Consider the following 20979-nt stretch of genomic DNA (forward strand, 5'->3'; position numbering starts at 1 on the left):
GCCCGAGGGCTTACAGAGAGCTTCTGACAGCCAAAAGCCCACCCAACCTCCAGTCGTGGTCTGGCGTTGGGGCCGTAAAAGCTGTCTGCAACATTCGTGATGACAGAGTGCGTTCTGAGAAAATATTACCGGGCAGATTTGGAGAGATAGTATTTTAGATAAAAGTGATATAAGTATTCTGAGGCAAAAATCCAGGAGTGACTGGATCTGTGGTTTGTTTTCCTACACTTTATTGGAAAAATAAAGGATAATAATAAAAAAAACCCCAAAAACCTTTTACTGCCCATATGACATCATATTTCCTGTTGAGCTAAGTGTTTTGATGAGAAATACTGCAATCAGGTTTTAGGTGATTCTGTAGTGCTGTTTTGGGAGGGATTAACCGTTGCTGTGGCTGCGGATGTGTGTGCTTGAGCTCCTGCTGCTGTCTGCTGGAGCTGGGGCTGCTGGGGCTGGCACGGGAGGAAAAGTTCCCCTGCTTGACAGTTCATAAAAATCAGAGAGCTCTTCACTATTCCACAGCTGAAAAATGCTCAGACAGACTGCTATGGCAGCTGACAAACCTACAGCTCTTTTTGGTCACCTCTGGGGAAGCCGGAGACCTTTCCTCTCATGTTTTTCTCTCCCTCCTGTGTGGAGCCCACGGGCTGTTGCACACCCACTCCCCAGCACCTGGCCACGCCATCACGGGTGTCCAGGCGGTGTCCGCGTGGTGTGCAGGAGATGTCCAGGCACTGCTTCGGAGGACGAGGTCCCTGACCCATCCTCCTGCTGCGCCAGCCGGAGAGCACTGGGACCTTTAACTTGCTGCCTGGACCCGTGAGCGCAAGGGGTGCAAAGTGCCTATTGAATTTCCAGTGAAGAAAGATGTCTTCCCTAGCATTCATTAATCACTACTGTAACAAATAATTTGAGCTTCTTTGGGAAGGGGACCTCAACATCAATTTGTTCCTATAACAGGGTAAGCCCATAACAAAATTTTGGCTTGAGTAGGTATTAATCTCCTTTGTGCATTTCAGTTTGGGAGAAATGGGGAAGAAAAAACTTAGACCAACTATTTTATTCTTTCCTGGGGGTTATTAATTACCAGAAAGCAAGCAATACTTCCTGTAGATTGTGGTTACTATTGCTTTGTTCTTGCTTCTAATATAAATGTTTTGGAGACGTTCTGCTCTTCTAACTGAATGTTTGCATCAAATCAGTAGTTCCATTTTGTCTATTAAAACCAAACTTTTCCTTATTGAGTATTGTTGTAGAATTAACTACCACTCTTTTACTGTGTTACTTTCTTTTGCAGCAAGGGAGAATTAAAGCAGCAGACACTGGGAATACATTAGCCACAGCAGTTTTTATAAAGCTCTGAATTTGCTGTTTTGCTGTGCACATGTCTTGACGTAGAGGCTTTCTGCATCACAGCATTAAAATAAATCCTTCATATTTACATCCAAGAAGGCCCTCCTAGGAGTGCCTGAAAAAAAAGACTGTGCAATATTCTGCAGAGGGGCATTTTCTGTTTCCTGCCTCTGCTACAGTCTGTGGCAAGAAGTAGCTTGGCCTTTTGCTTTATACTCTTTTCTGTGAAGCCGTATAGACTTCAGGGCCCATGCTGACCTGTTGAGATCTGGTTGCCACCAAATGCAATCCACACGAGCCCTGTGCCCGTTCGTCACATCCTGCTTTCGTGCCTCAGAGCCGGACAGCATGTGGAAACCCGTGGGGAGTTCTGCTAAAGCCAATGGCTTCGGGTACACCAGGGCAAGTTTATTGGCCGAGAAACCTGGCTACTTGCCTGAAAAGGCATATCTTGCAGTTGCTTTGGCAAAAGCTTTGTGTTTTTTGCAGAAGCCCCACCCATGCCATCCAATTTTGTATTTTCCTGCGAGTTCTGACATTTTCTATGTGTATTTCAGTGAGCAGCCATTCGTAACACTCATTTTCCTATAGCAGCTCTGGAGGAATTAGCGATATAACTTACACAGGCTTGAACAGGATGGCCAAGCTGATGGCTCAAGCCGGGAGATGGCACAGCGAAGGTGAGCCGAAGTCCGGCTGACCTCAGCCAAGCAGGCTGAAACTTTCCAGGTTTGGGTCAGATCACTCTTTGTGCTTCCAGACACATCCTGGGTATGTGCTCGCACATCCTGGGTGAGCGGCTACTTCTTTTGATTGGAGGCAGTCTCCTGACGTTTGACTTTGCAGTGGGAAAAGAGCCTGGCAGAGGTATGCAGCTGCTACTTGGATACGTGCAAACAGCTGTGCTGACAACAAGAGGAGTTTGGGTTCCCTCTGGCATAGAGGGGTCTCGGCTCACAGTTAGCAGGCGTTGCAGCTTGGCCTTCCTTCAGGCTCCGCTATTTTTACCCTGCTCTGCTCCAAAGTTTATTTGCCGGTTGCCAGCTCACTGAGGTTTGTCTCCTCAATTCATCTCGGCGGAGCCTGGGCAGCAGCAAAGCCAAAGCCCAACCCCGTGGTACGAACCGGGTAGCACCTGGACAGCAAAGCGCAGTTTTGAATCGCAAACGTGAAGCACTCCCTTAAAAGTGTTTTTAGTTTTAACACCCGCTTCCTTCCTCAGTACGTGCGGATGTTTCTGGCTCACAGGATAAAGGGGGGAAACACCTTGCCGCCTGGTGATGGAGCGAGGCACGGGAGCCGTGGCGGGGCTGGAAGAACACACCTGCGGCAAGGGGAGACCTGGCAAAGGCAATGGCAGTGTCTCAGGAGTTGGGCCCTGGAGGAGAGGACCACACGAGCGTCCTTGGATCAAACCTTGGGAAGTGGCCACCAGCAGTGTAGAAATCTGCCTGTAGCACCAGGCTGCAGGAGTTTGTCAGAGCTCTGACAGAGTCTCTTTTGGGAGCAAGGCTTGGTCCAGAGCACGCTGGACCTCCCGATGGGCCCTGCGATGGGATCTCACCTAGGAGGTCTGAAGCTCTGGGGACTACAAATGTGGGGCTGCAAGGACTGCAGGGGAGAATGGGTGTTTTGCACCAACTGGAGAGAGATGGTGAGTAAAGACCATGGTCTAGCCAAAATGTCTCCATCTAACTGTCAGGGAGGAGAAGGGAAATGGAAAACTGGATTTGTCGAAGTTGTCCTTTCCTGCCAACAAGGAATGTGTGTCTCTGCAAAAGGATGCTGGAAGCTTTAGTGCAGAGAGGTGACAAGTAAGGAGATTTCTTCATATTGGTGATTCTCCCCTGTAATAGCACAGCCTGATTTCCTGTTGTCTGAGCATTGGGAAATGGGAGGAGGAGTTAAAAGAGGAAGATGCAGTGTTCAAGTAGTCCAAGTATTCCTGTTTTATTTCAGTCCTGAATCAGTTTGGGCGCTTCTCTGAATGTCTGTGGTGCCCCTTTTGCCCCTGTGAGGCTGAAGTACCTGAGAAAAAGGAGCAGGTCCCCATCAGCTGATGAAGTCTTGGCTGAGAAGAAAAGCATTCCTGTGCACACTAGGAGGGACCACTTTTTAGAAGGTGAAGCGGTTGGTCCTTGCAGCGCGGCATTTGCTTGCTCAGTGCCAGGAAGCACGGCTGGGTCTTGGGGAGGGTGTGTGAAAGAGCACTGCCTGCTATGGTTCGAGCGGCAGCTCGTCGGATATGGGCAGTGCTGGGAAAAGACATGAAATGGAGGAATGATGACTGCACAGCACAAACAACAGAAGTCACCTCCTGTGCTGCTCCCCTGCAGCCCAGGAACTCAATAAAAATTTGACTGTGGGCTCAAGCGGTGCTTTTTATCCATGTGGCATTTGTACGGGTAGTAGAACAAAACGTAAAATCCGTGAAACTCACAGTATTGCGTGATTTTTTTTCCTAGGGTTTGAGGCTTTTTACTTTTTTTGTTAGCTAGAGATAAGTTGCTTTCAACAAACATCCATGTGGTTAGCGAAGAGAAAAGGGAAAGGTTGTGAAATGTCTTTGAGCTCCTATATCTGCATAATAATAGCAGATACAGCACAGGGATGCTGTGTCTCCTTGCTAGATAAATTCCCAAGTGGCTTTTTCTGATGGCTGCTTAGAGCGAGTTCATTCAGGGAAGGAGAAGGTGTACGGTGTGGTTAAAATGGTAATGGAGTTTATACAGCAAATCCCAGCTATCACTTACTCACCGGAGGTGGTACTTCCTACTGCGCTACCGCCTACCCCAGCAGCATTTTGCAATATAAAATCTTCTAACAAAATCCAGGCATGCTAGAGAAAGGTGGCTTTGCAGTGAACAGTTTGATATTGCACAATACTCGTTATCAATGCTATAATATACTTGATTCCTGGGCCAGCAAATACTGGAAAAAGGAGCTGGCAGAGCCTATGCCGGGGAGCAAAAAACTCAAGGTCAAATGCAACATAGTTTTTTAGATGCTTCTAAGATTGGAATTGTTTTCAACAGTCCTACATAAATAAAAGGCATTTTTCAGCAGTAACTGTAAGCCAGTTAAAACAAAAATTAATTAAAAGCAATTTGGGAGAATGCCTTAAATTAAAACTGGAGCTTAGCTGGCCAGTAGGAGATTATTCTCAAATATTACCTAGAGCAAGCTTTTTTTTTGCTTGTTTGTTGTCAAAGCTAAGGACCCAATTGTCACTGGTAGTTCTCACTGCCACAAAGCAGCTGTTGGTGTTCAAGCGCTGTCACTCCTCATGGCCCAGAAGGTGGCCTGAGATTCCCAGCAGTTCTCATCCAAAACTTTCCTGATGGATGCAGCCTCTTCATTTTAAGTCTGCCCTGCCTTATGTGCTGTATTTTTTTGGATTGTGAAAGATGCAGCAGTGGGACAAATAGCTGATTCCAGTGGGACAGTATTGCAAGTGATAAGGAGGCGGAGAGATGGTTGAGAAATGTTGTTACTATTCCCTAGCTTCCAAAAAAAAAAAAAAAAAAAAAAAAGAAAAATAAAGCAGGCATGCACAATAGCAGAGGTAAGTATGCAGGCACAAACCTCATATTAGAGTGTGTTGCTTTAGTTTTTGTGATGAGCAGAAGCCACTGGGGAAGCACAGAGCACGGTCCCACTGGCAAGCTGGGAGAGCATGTACTTCAGGAAGGATTTATCCTGTATGGTGGGGGTGCAACAGGGAAGTACAGGCGTCTCTCACGGGATGCTTTGTTTCCATTTTCTGTTTTGTTGGAAAAGTATAAAAAAGAAAGATGCAAAGGCTAGCTGATGAAAGTGCAGCGAAGAGAGGCAGAAGAGTTTCTCTCTGTTTAGATGACTTTCAGTTCTTTGTAAAATCTTACTGATTCCTCATTATCCTTAGAAATAAACACCAGTGATGGAATTACACTTAAGGATGAAATAATAAATTCAAATTTTAGAAGAACTTGAGGCTCCGTATAGCTCAGCTGTTCGGAGAAGAGAGTTAAAATTCTGATTGGGCAATTCAAGCCATTATACGCTTACACATGAATGCGCACACATACCTCATGTATTTGTGTGGTGTGTCCCCCCCAGTCTCCATTTTCCACACAAATTAGATTAACTGTTGAGAATAACTGGGGTGAGAGGGACAGGGGTTTATTTTCTTGGAAGTCAATATCAAAACCAAGATAACTTTTCTCTCCTTGTCCTTCTGTAGGTGTGAATGACAAGATCAGCAGCTCTCTGCTTTCCAGTAAGAACAAACACTTCATTTAAAGGAACTGGCTGTGATACTCCTGTTTATGATTCGGTGATAATGGCTTGGTAATGGCAGCCTGTAAGTCACTATCAGCATTTTAACATCTTCTATGGAAATTCTAGAGATATTTAATTTGCTGACTTGGTATATAAAGGCTTTCCTGCTGAGCATAATGTGGTGAATATAATTCTTACTCAATTACTAGAAGCACGCTGTAAAAATTGTTGAAACTTGGTAAGGGAGCCGTAACGCACCCAATATGTCAATTTACTGTTTCTCTTCTCATTTGTCTTGAACATTTAGCTGCTTTCATAATTGCAAGTGCAGTTTGAGAAGGTGGGTGGGTTGTGATTATTTGTATTTTTATGTATTTATGTTTTTAAAACTGTCTTTTGTCCTCTTTCTTTCTGCATTATGTCTTCATAAGTCTTAGCACAGTGGGATGTAATTGTAGTCTCTGACTGTTGCAAAACCCCTAAGAATTACTGAAGTGTTGCTTTAATGAAAATGATCCTTTTCCATTTTTGAGCTGATGTACATAGTTATAGAAGCTGCAGATGTGAACTGTTACATGAAATAACTGACATTACAAAGGTTTTATCTTTTTTTTTTTTTTTTTTTTAATTTGGCTTTAAATTTTCTGTATTTTTGACTGTTTAGTTGTATTCCTGCAGTACAGTCTCTAGTCTGGGGTTAGAGATCTGCTATTGCAAGCGTAATTTATAGTGTGAAAAGGTACATCTTGTGTTTGTAAATGCTGGAGATCAGAGATTTGGGATGAGCCAAGGAGGACAAATGCTGGACAGGACAACAGCTGAGGAAAACTTATACTTGGGAGGTGCAGGTTGAGGCAGAGCAAGAACTGTTTCTGTCTAGTGAAGCAACCTGCAGCGAGAGGCGAGAAGCCCCCCCAGGACTCTCTCTCCTGCCTGTGCAATGTGTCGGGACCTAGAGTCCCCATGTATGTTACTGAAATTTTCTTGAGGAGTGGGTGGATGGAAGAGAAGCTTTAAGTATAAGCAAAGCTACCAACACAAAACAGCACTTTGTTTTTGGTTTGGGTTTTGGGGATTCTTTTGTGTACATGTGTAATCCAGTTGTCAAAAATGTTCCCTTTTACTAGTCTGAAAGCTGAAATTTCAGCTCAGCATGCTTAATATTTTTGATGCCTCCTAATGATGATGCCTCCTAAACGGTAAGTGACGAAGGGACCACAGTGCATTTAGAAAGTCTAAACCTTTCTGGAAAAACTCTCCGAATCCTTCAGCCTGGCAGGAAAAAAAATAAAAATCTCTTGCCTTTGTGAATTGTCAGTCCTGCCTTTTTTGTACAGAGCAAGTCAAACTGTATTCAGCCCTGTCTCAGCTGGGTAGGTGGATCTGCCATAACATCCGTGTGGGACAGAGTCCTTTGTGTGTGGAAATCAAAATGTAACTTTCTTTTTGCTCAGCCGCATGCTTGGCCTTCTCAGCTAGCCTTGAGCAGAGGAAGGATTATGTTTATTTCTTAGCAGTCTCTGTTCAGTATCCAACACTTCCCTCTTAAGTATCTGGTAGTAGCAACTACTAGAAATGTGATGCAGACTAAATGGACCGTGTATTTATTTATGCAATGGCCTTAACCTTTTTTTTTTTTTTTTTTTTGTGGTGTGGTTTGGTTTTTTGGGGGTCTTTTTTTTTCTCCCCCTCCATATCCAAGCATCATTCCTTCCATTAAATACACTCTCTTAATTTTCCTTTGTATGAACTATGGAGTATTGGTATCTGGGGATTTCCCTGCAGATGGAAAAGGAAGCCATGAAGTTTGAAGCTACTGAAAAAAGTGGAAACTCAAATGTCTACAGCTATTCCAGACAGTCTTTGAAACACAAAAGCAAGTTTTATTACAGAGATTAGTTTACGTTACACTCATTTATTAAAACCTAAGGACATCTTTATAAAAACTACTGTATATAAAGACAAGAGCAGTGCAATAGCAGTGTAAAACACGTTTTTGGTTTACTTGGCAATCACTTTAGAAAGACAACATGATTCATAATATGAAATTAGAGAATGCTGCAAAAAATAGGACAGGATTAGATCAAAAACTAGATTAGCAAATCACTGGACACTGGCACATATTGTTTTCAAACACTGAGTGTTATGTAAACACTATTATTGTCAATGTATTAATAGAGAGAAATCACTGCAACCCTAGAATTTCTAGTTAGCTTAATTAGCCTAAAATTTGACTGCTGACTATTAAAATAGACTATTGTACTGTATATATTATCTTCTTAGTGATTTACTATTTATGAAAAGGAGGACTAGAAGAAATGCCTGTCTTATACAAGAGAATTTTCAAGGCTGAGAAAAGATGTGTTTTCCTGGCGAGCGGGTGAGGTTTTGTTTTTGTTGCTTTACTTTTCATACACCATCACTGGTGCCAAAATAGAACTGACTTTAAAAATCACTTTGACATGTTACTTCATCATTTCTTCAAGTGGACAGTCCTCATATAGAAATTACAGCCATAATAAAACTATTAAAAACAGTTATCTAAAATAGCTGCTACAATATGCTGAAATACACATTAAGAGGCCAGATTGTTTTCACTCTGTGTTTTCGTAAGATCGATAACCAGGCACAAAAGATGGTTAATTACAACACCAAGTCCTGCACAAGCTTTATAACTTATCTTTTTATGTCCTACGTTATACACAGCAATTATTAAGAAGTTGGACACTCAGTTCTCAGTAAAACTGAAGAGAGAAAATGAGTTGGACAAGGAAGGAGACTTCTGGAGCATGAAGGTCATTAATAGCCACCGAGACAGACAGCTGCCATTGTCAAATAGGGTGTATAATGGCATTATACACTTCTGTAAATGGTAATTTTAGATCCCTTATTTTTCCAACCATATCAGGATGGACATAGAGGAAAAGATATCTATTTTACTCCAGATCTTTTTTTTTAGAGAAAGATTGTGTTTGAACCAGTCTCTTTCTGCAGAAATAACTGAAGAATTCATTGCAGTTTATATCTGGTTCACCATAATTTCGATCATGTAAATGCAGAGGGATATCAGAGCACAGCTACATAGATGGTTGAGATGTTCAGGTGACTGTTTGTCTAGCCAGTGCTCTTCTACGATGTCCCAAACGCAAAGGGAGAAGGGCCGATAGCGGTGGTGGTAGGGAAACACGAGTGGTGCACTATTTCCCTTTAGCTTAAGACCCAACAAGCATTAGTCTTATTCAAGATCTTATATTCTGCTAAACTAGAGAGGCTATCAGATGATTATAACAACACAATTGATGAACAATTGTTCATCAGCAATGACATGGATTTATCTATAAATTAATTGGTAGGCAAAATCAGAATTTCAGCCAGAGAGTATCATCTACCTTATATTATCTAACTGGCTCTGTATAGAGGATAAAAGAAAACAAACAAACAAAGAGCACATCAGTTACAAGGTATACATGTACTAGAAGTAAAGCATAAAACTGCTCATTAATAACACACAATTCCCAAAGGGAAAAAAACCCTTACAAAATACAGTAAGTCACACAAACCAGTATCTAATACAAATTCCTTCATGAACATAAGCTTTTTACAAAGCTCTCTGTGGTGGTCATCACCTCACAATGAAAGTAGGTGCCGGCAGAAGGTAAAAGGAGCAAACAGTTGCTGCAAAGCGCCAAAGAAAGACTGATGACTGTAGATATGTACTTTGTTGGGTGTCTGCAGGGGTTATGGATCTTGGAGTCGATGTGGAACTGTGGAGAAGAAGTGACGTTGGCAGAAGTATGAATGGCATTGCATGCAGAGGGGTGTACGCAGGAGCTTCTGTAAAGAGTGAGAATGGGCCAGGCCTTAAGCTTACCTAGGATGGGGTGGAGTCTAATGCCTGCAGGGCGGCACTCCCACCGGTGGCCTTATTAGCTGTTGCCTGCCCTTACTCAGTGATACTCACCATTTTTTACTAGTTGGTTTGCAAAGAAAAGAGGCATGTGCATATTGGTATCCTACTCAGATTGGGCCTTCTTTGAAGACTGGGCCCTCCTATGGTATCCAGCCTTGTTGGGTCTCCTGCACTATCTATTCCTGCGTGGCTTTAGGCACGTACCATCATGCACTCTGGTAGCCGTGAATTAGGTCAAATCACTCTATCCCTTTTGAGTTCAACAGAAGACTAAAATTCACTCAAATCAAAGAGGTACAAAAGGAAAACTTGATTGTTCATTGACAAGGTGTTCCTCATGTTGTTATACAGTAAAATATAAGGTTATTTTGAAGTTATTCAGATTTGCAGGACAAAATATTAGGCATGAAGGATTAATTTGGCATTATAATGGCTTTGTGTTACAATTTCTAGATGAACTCCTTTGTTTAGTTTTCATTGCCAAGTTCTCCATGTATATATCTTAAATAATTGAATTTCACAGGATCTGCTCATATAATTGATACTCTATGATTTTAAAATAAACCTGTCCTGTGGAAAGTTAAGTCAAGCTATTGCACCCTATTGACCAAGTACTCCACATCATTGCCCTTCTGGCTTACAAATGAATTCTTAGATTTGTGAGGGGTAAACTCTGAAGCCAGTTGGTGGCTGAGGGAACTGGATTATTGCCTTGTAAAGCAGAGGGACAATGGTATTATTGCTTTTGAAATATATAGGTTGTTGATTTTCTTCTGTTTCTCTTTCAGCTTCAAGGAGTACGGGGGTGGAATAAGGTGTCTGTGTTTCCTCTCTTCAGGATGGTATGTGAAACTGAAGCCAAGATGTGCTCAGATGTTTGATACCTTAGCAGAATCATTGCCAATGATCTTAAAATGTGTATTAAGGTTGAAATAATTGCTACCCTGCAGTTTGACTCGATGAAAGGGCTTCACTTTGCTTGTAATGCATATGACAATATAGTTAACAGTGACAGGGATTGCCAGCATCTACCCTATTGTGACAAAATATTCACCAGAGAACTTTGGAAAAACTCACATTCAGTATTCTGACACTTAGATTAGGCTCAAATGGCAATAGATGGATGGGGAGGCAAAGAAAAGTTATCTACCAAAGGTTTGTCTTGTGATCTTTTTCCACCTTTGTGTGGATTTGCCAGAGCAACTTAATTTTCTTCCTGTTGAGCATTTCGTCAAATATGATGCTTCCTTTCAGAGATAATATTGTCGGTCTAGAATTAAAATATTGCTTACAGACTACTTTCTTGTGGAGACTCTTTCTATATCCTTTGCCTGTAGAAGTTATCGGAATGGTGTTTCTCTTCAGGTGACTTGCTCAATCACCCTCTTGTAGTCTTTCTCTCTCCTGCTTATACATCATTGTTTCAGCTCTTGTCATTCAGTTGATTTTCTTGAAAGCTGCTCCTTGAAGCCTGATCTTACCTCTCCCATCTTGAGGCACATCAATATAATTTTCTGGAAGACATAAACCACAAATGTTCCCATAATGATTCATGAGCACACAACACCAAAGTATTTCCTGAAAAGAAAAACTTATAGTTCTCTCAGTTGTGGATTTCATTTGGGGAGGCAAGAAAGAGAAAGGAAAAGTGTGAGAAAGGAAGGAAGGAAGGAAGGAAGGAAGGAAGGAAGGAAGGAAGGAAGGAAGGAAGGAAGGAGAAAGAAAGGAGAAAAAGAAAGAAAGAAAGAAAGAAAGAAAGAAAGAAAGAAAGAAAGAAAGAAAGAAAGAAAGAAAGAAAGAAAGAAAGAAAGAAAGAAAGAAAGAAAGAAAGAAAGAAAGAAAGAAAGAAAGAAAGAAAGAAAGAAAGAAAGAAAGAAAGAAAGAAAGGAGGTGTTAGGAGGCCTCTACCTTCCCTCACTAGCTCTATTTGGCCCAGTGTGAGCTTGTGTGATAGGGAAGGTTGTGTTCTTTTTTTCAATATAGTCAGAGTGGGAGGCTAACCTTGTTTCTCCCTGTTCATATTAAACTGGTCCTGGTTCTGCTAAATATTAATCACACAATAGGTGTGCAAGTTGCTTATTCTCACCTGTAACCTGGGGTAACATGGAGTGCTGCCTAGCTCCTGGATCTGGTGCATACCTGAGATGCTGATGATGTTCCAGGCCGGGGTGAGCATTAACAAGAGGGAACCCTAGGAACTTAGCAGAGAGAGAGATGGGATGCTTTCCTGCAGGTCATGGAGTCTTGGCTGCTGGACACAGCAAGGCTGTATGCTACATGATAAAAACCAGATTTCACCCCCAATCCCTCTTTCTTTATGTATGCCAGTGTACCCATTCCACATTGTTGTGTTGTCTACTACCTGTGAGATGAAAAGATCAAATACTTGCTTGAAAAGGTGAAAGAGGAAATGCAGAGAACTGCTAAACTCTTCGTTTCTACTGCTTGTAGTCTACTCTGAATGTACAAACTACAGAGGGCTTCCTTCTGCTACCATAAATTTACTTTGAAGTAAATCTTATTTCTGTGGATAAGCTCACTGGAGCTGTTTACATGAGTGAAGCGTGCCTGTGACCATTTGGCAAATGCCTTTATCAAATGGCATGGCGTCTTCCTATTGCACTCATTTCCAACATATGCATTAGCCCAAGCATAGGCTGCTTACTCTAACCCATATTCCTTCTATGCACTTCTATTTCCACATATGTAAATGAGTACATATTATATTCATGTGCTTTCCTCACAGAATTGTTGCGAGTATTTGTCATTTTTTTTGCTTGCAGTGCCTCCTGTACATAACAAATGCTTTAAATCTACCCATCTTCACCTTGTGCAGAGTGTGTCCGTGTAGCTGGCAGCGTGTAGGTAAATTGGCTGAAAGTCCAAGTAGGGAAAATTTTGAAGTGGACCAAGATTACAAATCATAATAATGAGTTAAAGCAATGCATCTGTTTTCTTAAGCAGGCAAGCATAATGGTAGGAATACAAGCTGTTGGAGGCACAATTTGGTATCCTAGTAGCAACAATACTTAATTAACTTCTCCCACCAGACAGAGTGCTTTGCATATTGGGTATTCCCAAGTCTATGTGCTACATTATACATATTGCATTCCATTAATGTATAAAATATAAAGAAACATCTGGCTCAGACAGCAGAATATCTGTGGGAATCAGCATGTTTGAGGTTATCTAGTGTTTCACCCATCAAATCTATTCAGTATATGAGGCTTGAATCTCAACTTTTGCATCAGCATAAGTCCATTGAAATTGCAGCAGTGAATCTGCTCGGAAATGCAAGGTCGGGTGGGCAGCCACCTGAGCTGTAGGTCAACTGTATTATCTTAATTTAGATTTAGGCATTTCTCACAGTGCTGTTAGCCAGGGAGGACCTCTGAGCAGAAATATGCAATTCTCTCATAACCAGCTGAGGATTTAAGCCTTCACCCAAAACTCAATCAAATGAAACCTATGTCATGGTTGACAGTTAATTGCTTTCTAATAATCGAATAGCCTAGACAGCCTTATTCATGTTAGAAATACAAAAAAATTACTTTGTGTTGTTTTGTTCTATCGTTGTCCTTTTTTGGCGTTGGTAGAAATGGATACTAAGAAAACATGCAAACCTGCCTCTTGTGAGGATTAAAACAAGTTGTTTGCATCTAGAAGAGAGTCTCCTGAGACTTAGTTATAACTCATTAAAAAAATACCTGGCGAGAGAGAAACTGAAGAGTATGAGCACATATCATGGCTTGGAGCCACCTACGACCTTCACAGCACCTTCAGTTGTTTCTTCTCACTCTTCTCTAGAGTCCTACGTGTGCTTTAGCTCAGATGAAATGCTTTACTAATCTATAGCCTGTATAATTTAAATTACTAGATTGTTTGACAGAATGCAGTTTCTTTTAGTTATTCATTTCTAAAGAAATGTTTAGAGATGGAGCAGGTAAAGCCGGCATTTGTGTGCTCCAGGACAGAATGCAATTTTAAATGCGTCAGACCCAGTAGCCAGTTACTCTCTTCCTATACCTGAGAGTCCCAAAGTTGCTCCTGGCCAGATCCTCATTCCAAGGTTAATGTAAAATCAAGAGTGTCACCAGGGTGGTGTAAAATGAGAGTTCCCAGATCCAAAGACCACAGGAAAGTTTGTGAGTATCTGTATGCAGCACAGAAGATAAAATATCACTCATGCAAGTAGCTTCAATTCTCTGCCAGTTCCCCTAATGTGTGTATAAAGCTATGGGAGAATGAGTGGGAGGATGTGAAGACCAGAGCCAGCAACACATAGACCACACTCAGTTCTGAAAGCCTCTTACATCAAGTAGGAAGTATTCACCCTGTGTTTTCCGAGCTCCTGGCTGAGCCTAGTGCCGACTCAATGGCTTCTGCCTGAAACTGAACCCTGACAGGACAAATGCCAGGCTAAAAGGTCCTCTTCTCTAGTGAGAAGAGAAGTGGGGTGTGTGATTGACTGACTGATGGCTGGACTGGTAAAGTTGAGAGGTACTGCTTCAGATCGTTTTGCAGCCATGAGATCACTGAAAATACTTGCATTTTCCTAAGAAAGACGAATGCTAATTTCTATGTGCAGTATTATATCCCAGCCTCCCAACACAGCGTGCTTGGCAACAGAAACCCCCTATTTGTCACTGCCTGGCCACTTCTACTGGATTTTAATGTATTTAGAGCTGTAGCGCGTGCTCTGGAGGTGGCTCAGGTTGCTCCTACTCATTAGCAAAGGTTACCGTCATTGTGTAGCACCCCACATTGCCATCGCTGCTCTACCTGACTGCTCAGTGAACAGCACCCGGTCAAATTGCATTGATTTTCATTGCCCGGCAAGGAAGTAGCTAACTAAAAGATTGCCTCCTCTTCCACAGCAATGACTTTGCATGGCGGCTTAGTTCTGCTGGAAAAAATGACATCCATTAATAATGAAGGAATGATTCAGAGCCTCTGGAGACAAGCTTTTTTCAGGGACTTTTGTCATTTTCTGACAAATGAAGTAAACAGTTGCCGTGTTCACCATTCCAGGGCCTCTTGCTAAGTTAGTGTTCACATAAAAGTGCCATCAATCACCTCAGCCCCTTCAAACCTCAGATAACAAAGCAAACGGTCTGCAAATGTCCAGATCTCACTCTGGCATAAAATTGTATTACACTGATCTAAGCAGACCTGCGCTGATAGGCGTCTGTTGAGGTTCTGCTGCAATGCCTTCAAATCTGGCCATGCTGGGAGTGGAAGAAAAGCTTTCGCTCTCTCTGTTCATAGGAAGAGCTTGGATACCAGGCTAACAAACAGCTTTCTGCAATAAGAAGCCCTTGGCGGCTAACACTGATTATTATAGGCAATAGGAATGTCCTCCTTCCCCATAAATGGAAGGACAAGGGAGGACAAAGCACAATGCACCAGATTTTGAAAAAAGCCTCACAAGATTGAAAAGAAGGATATGAGAAAAGAATTGCAGGACAAGCACCAAATGAAAAGTCATTCAGTTGTCTAAATATATTACAAACCAGAAAGAAATAGAACATAATCTAATCCCTCTGCCTGTGAAGTCTGCCAAAGAGCCGGGAAATCATTTTCATAGCTTGGCATCTGTACACTCCTATGGCTATATTATACATAGCATATAACATTATGTCCAAAATGTATGCTGAAAGGCTGCTCGGGTTACCAAGTCTAATTTTTAAAAGTTATGAAATGCCAGAATGAACACTGCTGGTGCAATCTCAATTTGGCCCTCTTGTTTGCATGTAAGAAAGTAGAAAGTCTCAGACTTTTTAGGTGGGGCTTGTCATCTTTTTTTCTTTGGGAGAACATCAAAATAGCTGAACGATTCAGGTTTTTCCGATGTAGGGGAAACGTCAACAGCAACTAAAATTTGCTTCAGGTTGGCTCAGTCCTGAAGAGGTCGAATGTTTTGGGTTTTTGAATTGACTAGGAACACTTCAACATTACGCAGTGGCATTGGATGTTGCCCTCTTGCCATGGAGCGGTGGTTTGGCCCCTATTTTCATCCCCAAGCTGAGTGATCTTTTACTGGGTTACATTGCCTTTGATGAAGCACAAATTCTCCTCTGGTCTTGCTGTGGAATGCATCACGGCACCTGCATGAGGTCAGATGAGAGGACTGCCTTAAATGGTGGCAAATCGATTTTGTCTCAGCTGTTACGTAAAATGACCACCATCACTGGTAGCCACCGCTCATGTTTCTAAAATAATAGCTGGCTGAGGGAAGATAGACATCTGGTGCTTAAGAGTTTAAACAAAACCCAGGCACTGGAAATTTTCAACTTGAAAAACAGACTGAATTTTCATCCCAAGTGTTATTTCTACCGTAGCTGACAATTCTGCAAAGGTGGAGAGAAATGTCAAAATATGTTTGAAAGCGAATACCTCAGGAAGGTGTTAGGGCTTAAACAGAATAAATGTGCAACACATGCCAGCTTCATCAGAGTTAAGCAATCCTTTACCTGCAGTCCTAAGAAAAGACAACTGAAATACCTGGAATGTGTTAAGAACAAAAGCAGAAGCTTCTGCCCTGGTAGGTGGGCTCTTGGTGGTTGGGGGACACATAAATGGGGCCAACTGAGAGAATCCCTTTGCTAAGTAGCCAGAAATGTCTGGGACACTTCTATCCATCAGTTGTTAGGAAACACTGTGGGACTTCTTAACAGGCCGTAAGCTGCAGGGAGGCACAGGACGGACGGGCTTGTTAAGTTGATCGTATTCCACAGGGACATTTTGGAGGGGTTAGCTGGGGGGGCAGGTACCAACTGTATTAAGCTGGTGGCCTGTAACTTATCTAGTGCAGGTGGGAAAGGCAACTAGAAAGGTTATTACGCGCTCTGGATTAAGCATAGATGGAGAACTGTGAACCACAACTCGTGTGAGGCATGGATCCAGGGTGTAGCACCAGAGTGGTCAGGAGGTTAAGCAGTTCTATGTCGGTTCAAGAGAAGAATTTCTCAGCGGGGTTTCTCTGCCTGCTGCTCTTTTGCTATCATAGCTTCTGAACCTCTACCCTTATTTAAGAGCATCAGGCAAAAGGAAGGTTGGTTGCAACAATGAGTACAACGGCGTACTGAATGAGGAACAAAAGTCAGACATAAAGCGTGAATGGGACCAACTTAACAGTGCAGGTGGAATAGGTCCTACCTGCCAGTCACTGGAAATGGGGCTGCATGTCACCTGTCAGACTGTTCTCCTCCCTTCTACGTGGGAAATACAGGGGGGAAATAGGCATGTGTTTACATCCATTGCACTTTCGGAGCAGAATCGCCTGTGTTATGGAAGCTACTTATCACATAAAGACTTAAAATGTTACAAAGGTGAATGCTGTCAGCTGTCTTGGACATTGGAGCATTGTAGCAATGTGTTCAAGAGTAGCAATGACTGTTTACAATGCTTGAGAATGGGTTGCCAGACAAAGTCAAGTGCACAAATTATGAAATAGTGCAAACTTTAAGAAATTTCCATTTTAATAACTTGTTATGAGTGTTGGTAAATGTGGCTTTTAAATTGCTCGCTCCATTTCTTAAGAATCTCGCCTCTTTTAGCCTGGATTAAGCTTGTGTAACTCCCCTAAGGACTGGGGGATATCAAACAAACTGCACTTCGCATCACTACTGAGAGCTGCTCACTGGCTTTAAAGGAGCTTTAGAAACTTTGGGAAGATCTTGCGTTTCCAGGGGTTAGGCTAGCTTGGGCATTTGTACAGGAGAAGGAGCTGCTGGTGGATGGCAGGTACCCACTGGGCAGGTCCTTGGTTGTGCTGCTGTCCTGCATAAGAGAGGTTGGTGGGTCAGGGGAGGTGCAGGGGTACTCTCCATACCAGAGGGATGTAGAGCAGCTTGAAGGATTTACACTCTACTGCGGCTTATTTCCTAGCTAAATCTGAACCCAATACTAAGATCTGCTTGGCTAACGACAGCCAAGCCCCCCACCAATGTGTAGGCAAACCTGAGATCAGGTTATTCACAACAGTGGAGGGTCTTTCTTTGCCTCTTTAAATTACTTTTTAATTTGATTCCATGATTTCTTGTTGCTAACATAGAGTTCAAAGCTGGTTTTCAGAGGAACACTTCGTCTATAGAATGTGTTTCAGCTTCATATGGGTGGGTCCACAGATTTGGACTTGTGTCTTGGGCAGTGCTCTGAGCTGGTAGCCAGAGAGTTGGGAAACAAACTGTAACCAGTTAGAAATTGCCTCCCAGCTCTCCTCTGCAATGAAGGGGAGGGGCCTGCACTGGTGCTGGTTTTGGCATGGTGTATGGTCTCGCTACTGATGATCTGACTGCTTTTTTGGTAAGTGAAGCTTGGGATCGGCTTGGATCCCAGGACTGTCTCACAGACGGATGCGGGAGGAGATTTGGCACTTGGAGTGAGCCTGGAGAGCTGCTGCAGGCGTGGACTTGCCTTCCCCACCTCCTCCACCAGAACTGCGGGTGTTAGAACAGCAGTTGGCTTAACTTTTGTTATTAATATGGCTGCCTGGCTAAAAGACCAAAGCTAAGAGAGAAAACAAGCTTTCTGTAGAGTTTCTGGAATATCTATAATTATACAAATTAAATACGGCTTTTGTCCCATCAACTGGGTTGGGTGGGAGAGGAATGAAACCACACAGGATACAATTTTCTCTGTTTTTTACCAAAGGCCATATTTTACAATTCTCACTTACAAAGAGCAGTGATGTGAAACCAATAGGCTTGCTAACATAAATAAATATTACTTACTGTGAATAATGGTTTCTGAAGTAATCCTATGCTTCTGAAAGTCAAGTATTTTTCAATTAGTAGCAATGTTTTTCATTTGATAGTTCCTGAAATAGTTGATACTCCTGAACACAGTTCTGGAAAGTAAAAACATCCAGTTCTCTTGGAGAATTTCTGAGGGTTTTTTTAAAGGAAGTATGAAGCATTCAAAGTTCTGATTTATGAGTGTTGAATAGAGTAACAGATGAAGGTTTGAGGACATAAATTGGAAGATTATCACTGAAAAGCTGCATGTGTCTTCCCTCACTGAAGCATTGCAGTCTGATTTTTAATGACCTTAAATGTTTTCTTCCTCCTCTTAAAGTTATTTCAAAAAAATAGTCAAAACACCCTGGGCTTTCCAAAGCATCTTAAAAGTGTGGATGGCCAATTACAAGTAAAACTGAAAGTGAGCTGCACTTACTAATTTGCCTGACATCTATGAAACCCTCGAGTCACTACCATGGTGCCCACATCACATGCCTCACTTGAGGCTGAAATTCATCTGGCTGATTGTTGCCAAATATTCCTGTAGGCTAATGTGTGGCAACCATTAAATAACTGATACACCTGAAGGCAAATTAATTTGCATGGTTCACAAAAAAAACCCCCCTGCTTTCGTTATGTATACAGTTTGAACTGCCTTCAGTTTTCTTCAAGACCTCAGTGAATCATGATGCCAAACAGAATAGGGGTATCATGTAATGAACTCAAACTTCTTAATTCCACTTGAGACTGTGCTCATTTTCACATATTTTCAGCTAAATGGAGTGACCAAATAGCTTTAATTGCGTTCCTGTCAGAGAGGAAGATGACTTGAGATATTTAGACACTGGAGAGGGCAAGAGGAACTATTGCTAGAGGCAAGATAGTATTTTGTTGCTTGCTTCTTTAAGGTCTGGGGCAGGTATGTTGCTTTGGAAAGGAGGTTATTGGTATGTGTAATTTAATGGCATACATACTATAAGTGGGTTTCATTTCACCTAACTTTAGACATCAAAGCGGTTAGATGTCTTCATTTCCAGAGCGTCACCTCAGGTCCTTTATTGTCATCAGGCACAGGTACTTCTGCAGAGCTACTCTCCTCCTCCTGGGATGGGCATCAAGTTGGGTGAGTGATGCTGCGGGGACTCCCCTTTGTCCTTACTGGCTCCAAAAGAAACCGATGGGTAATCAGTTCAGATGCAGGTGCCTAAAATTCCCATGCCTAACTTAGGGAATGACTGGCCCCACTGCCCCTGAAAACTGAATTATAAAAAATGTGTAATGCTAGGATGGATTTCTGTTACCATCATGTTCAGTCTTACACTGCCATATGCAAATATATAATCTGTGTAAATATATCCAACTCTGTGCTTTTTACAATCCAGTACCACTAAGTGGAAGTTGTTCTTTAGTCTCCATGTTCTGGTTAGAAACCTTCTTCCCTCATGTTTGTTCATGAACAGATTTGATTCATGTGTTTAAGACCTATAATATACTACAAGATTTTGATGGAAAAACCAAGATGTGTAGGTATTTCCTCACATACAGCTACCTCTGGAAAGAAAAGCAGCTTCTTACCCTGCATGTGCATGTGCAGTCCCAAAGATATTTTTTCCCCTCTCTCACCAACTTCCATTACCTGAGTGGCAGGAAAGGTGCATCCCTGGGGCTCGTGACGGTAGCACCCCAAGAGATGCTGCATGTTCCTGTGGATGGGGTAATAGATGGGCAGGGCTTGATACTCAATTTTTTTTGCACAGTGAAATCTCTTGGTACTGCTGTAAAAGCTTTTTAAGAAACCTGTGAACCTTTTGAGTATTTCTCCATCAGTGGTAAGGACTGAATTATCTGAATGTCTCCGATTTCAGCTCATCCCAATTTCCCAAAAGCTGATGTTACTGGCTTGCAAAATCTTTTCCCACAAAGGGACTTTAACATACCTAAGATACTCAAGTATTCTTCACATTTGCTAAGCTCTTAGACAGCAGTGTCAACTCATACATCTGAGATCCAAGAGAGCACAATGAAAAGTACAAGAGGCTTCACAAGAGCGTGCCCTTCTATTTAAAACTCAGGTACATGATATGAGAAAAAGGCCTCCTTTCATGCTGGCTGACAATTTGAATTTAACAGATCCGCTACAGAGTGAAAGCCAGGTTTAAAAAGCAAGCAGTAAAACTTGCCATGTGATTTATGATGTAGCTTCGTAGGACACTGGCATTCCCTGCTTATGCAATCTCCTAATGCACCCAAAAACTTTACTAGGGATATTTTAAAAACAAAACCACCGAAACTTTGGTAGAACAGTAGTGGCTGATTCAGAAAGAAGAGCAGTTACAGAGTGTGTTCTTTTATTAAGTCTTTTCATTTTTTTGTAATACCTTTGCCATACAGTGACCAATTATTTATTTATAAATGAATGACATAATTTAAAAGGGTGTTTATGCAAGCTATACTCAATGTAGAGTATCTTTACTCATGTGAATGGTCAATTCTAAGTGTTATAACAGGTCTTTGCAACTTACAGCTGAGGTTAAATGCAGCTTTATTATACAGGATGATGCATCCAGTTTGTACCCTGGTGTTAACTGAGCTGTACAGAAAAGTTAGTAAGTGAAGGAGCAATGTGGTCATAGGTAAGGAACTATGTGGGTGTATGTATAGTGGTATGAGTGCACATGCACATGTTTATGTACATATGTATATATGTATTTATTA

General features: G+C 42.0%; 1 protein-coding gene across 2 annotated transcripts in view; it reads right to left on the reverse strand.

The window, feature by feature from the left end:
• Positions 1-7475: 7475 nt before the first annotated feature.
• SHISAL1 (shisa like 1) overlaps positions 7476-20979 on the reverse strand; it is a 202169-nt gene continuing 188665 nt past the window's right edge. Inside the window, exons 5-6 of one of the 2 annotated variants that reach the window (XR_012836563.1) lie at positions 10816-11037; positions 7489-9447 (exon numbers count right to left, since the gene is read on the reverse strand). Coding sequence is in view for 1 of the 2 variants with exons in the window: in XM_075760061.1 (XP_075616176.1) it covers position 11037 (1 nt within the window). In the remaining variant the exon portion in view is untranslated. Of the gene's footprint in view, positions 11038-20979 lie in introns of both variants that reach the window. The other variant, XM_075760061.1, reaches the window with a different exon arrangement.

This window comes from Balearica regulorum, chromosome 1 (genome assembly GCF_011004875.1).
Source record: "Balearica regulorum gibbericeps isolate bBalReg1 chromosome 1, bBalReg1.pri, whole genome shotgun sequence".
NCBI classification, from domain to species: domain Eukaryota; kingdom Metazoa; phylum Chordata; class Aves; order Gruiformes; family Gruidae; genus Balearica; species Balearica regulorum.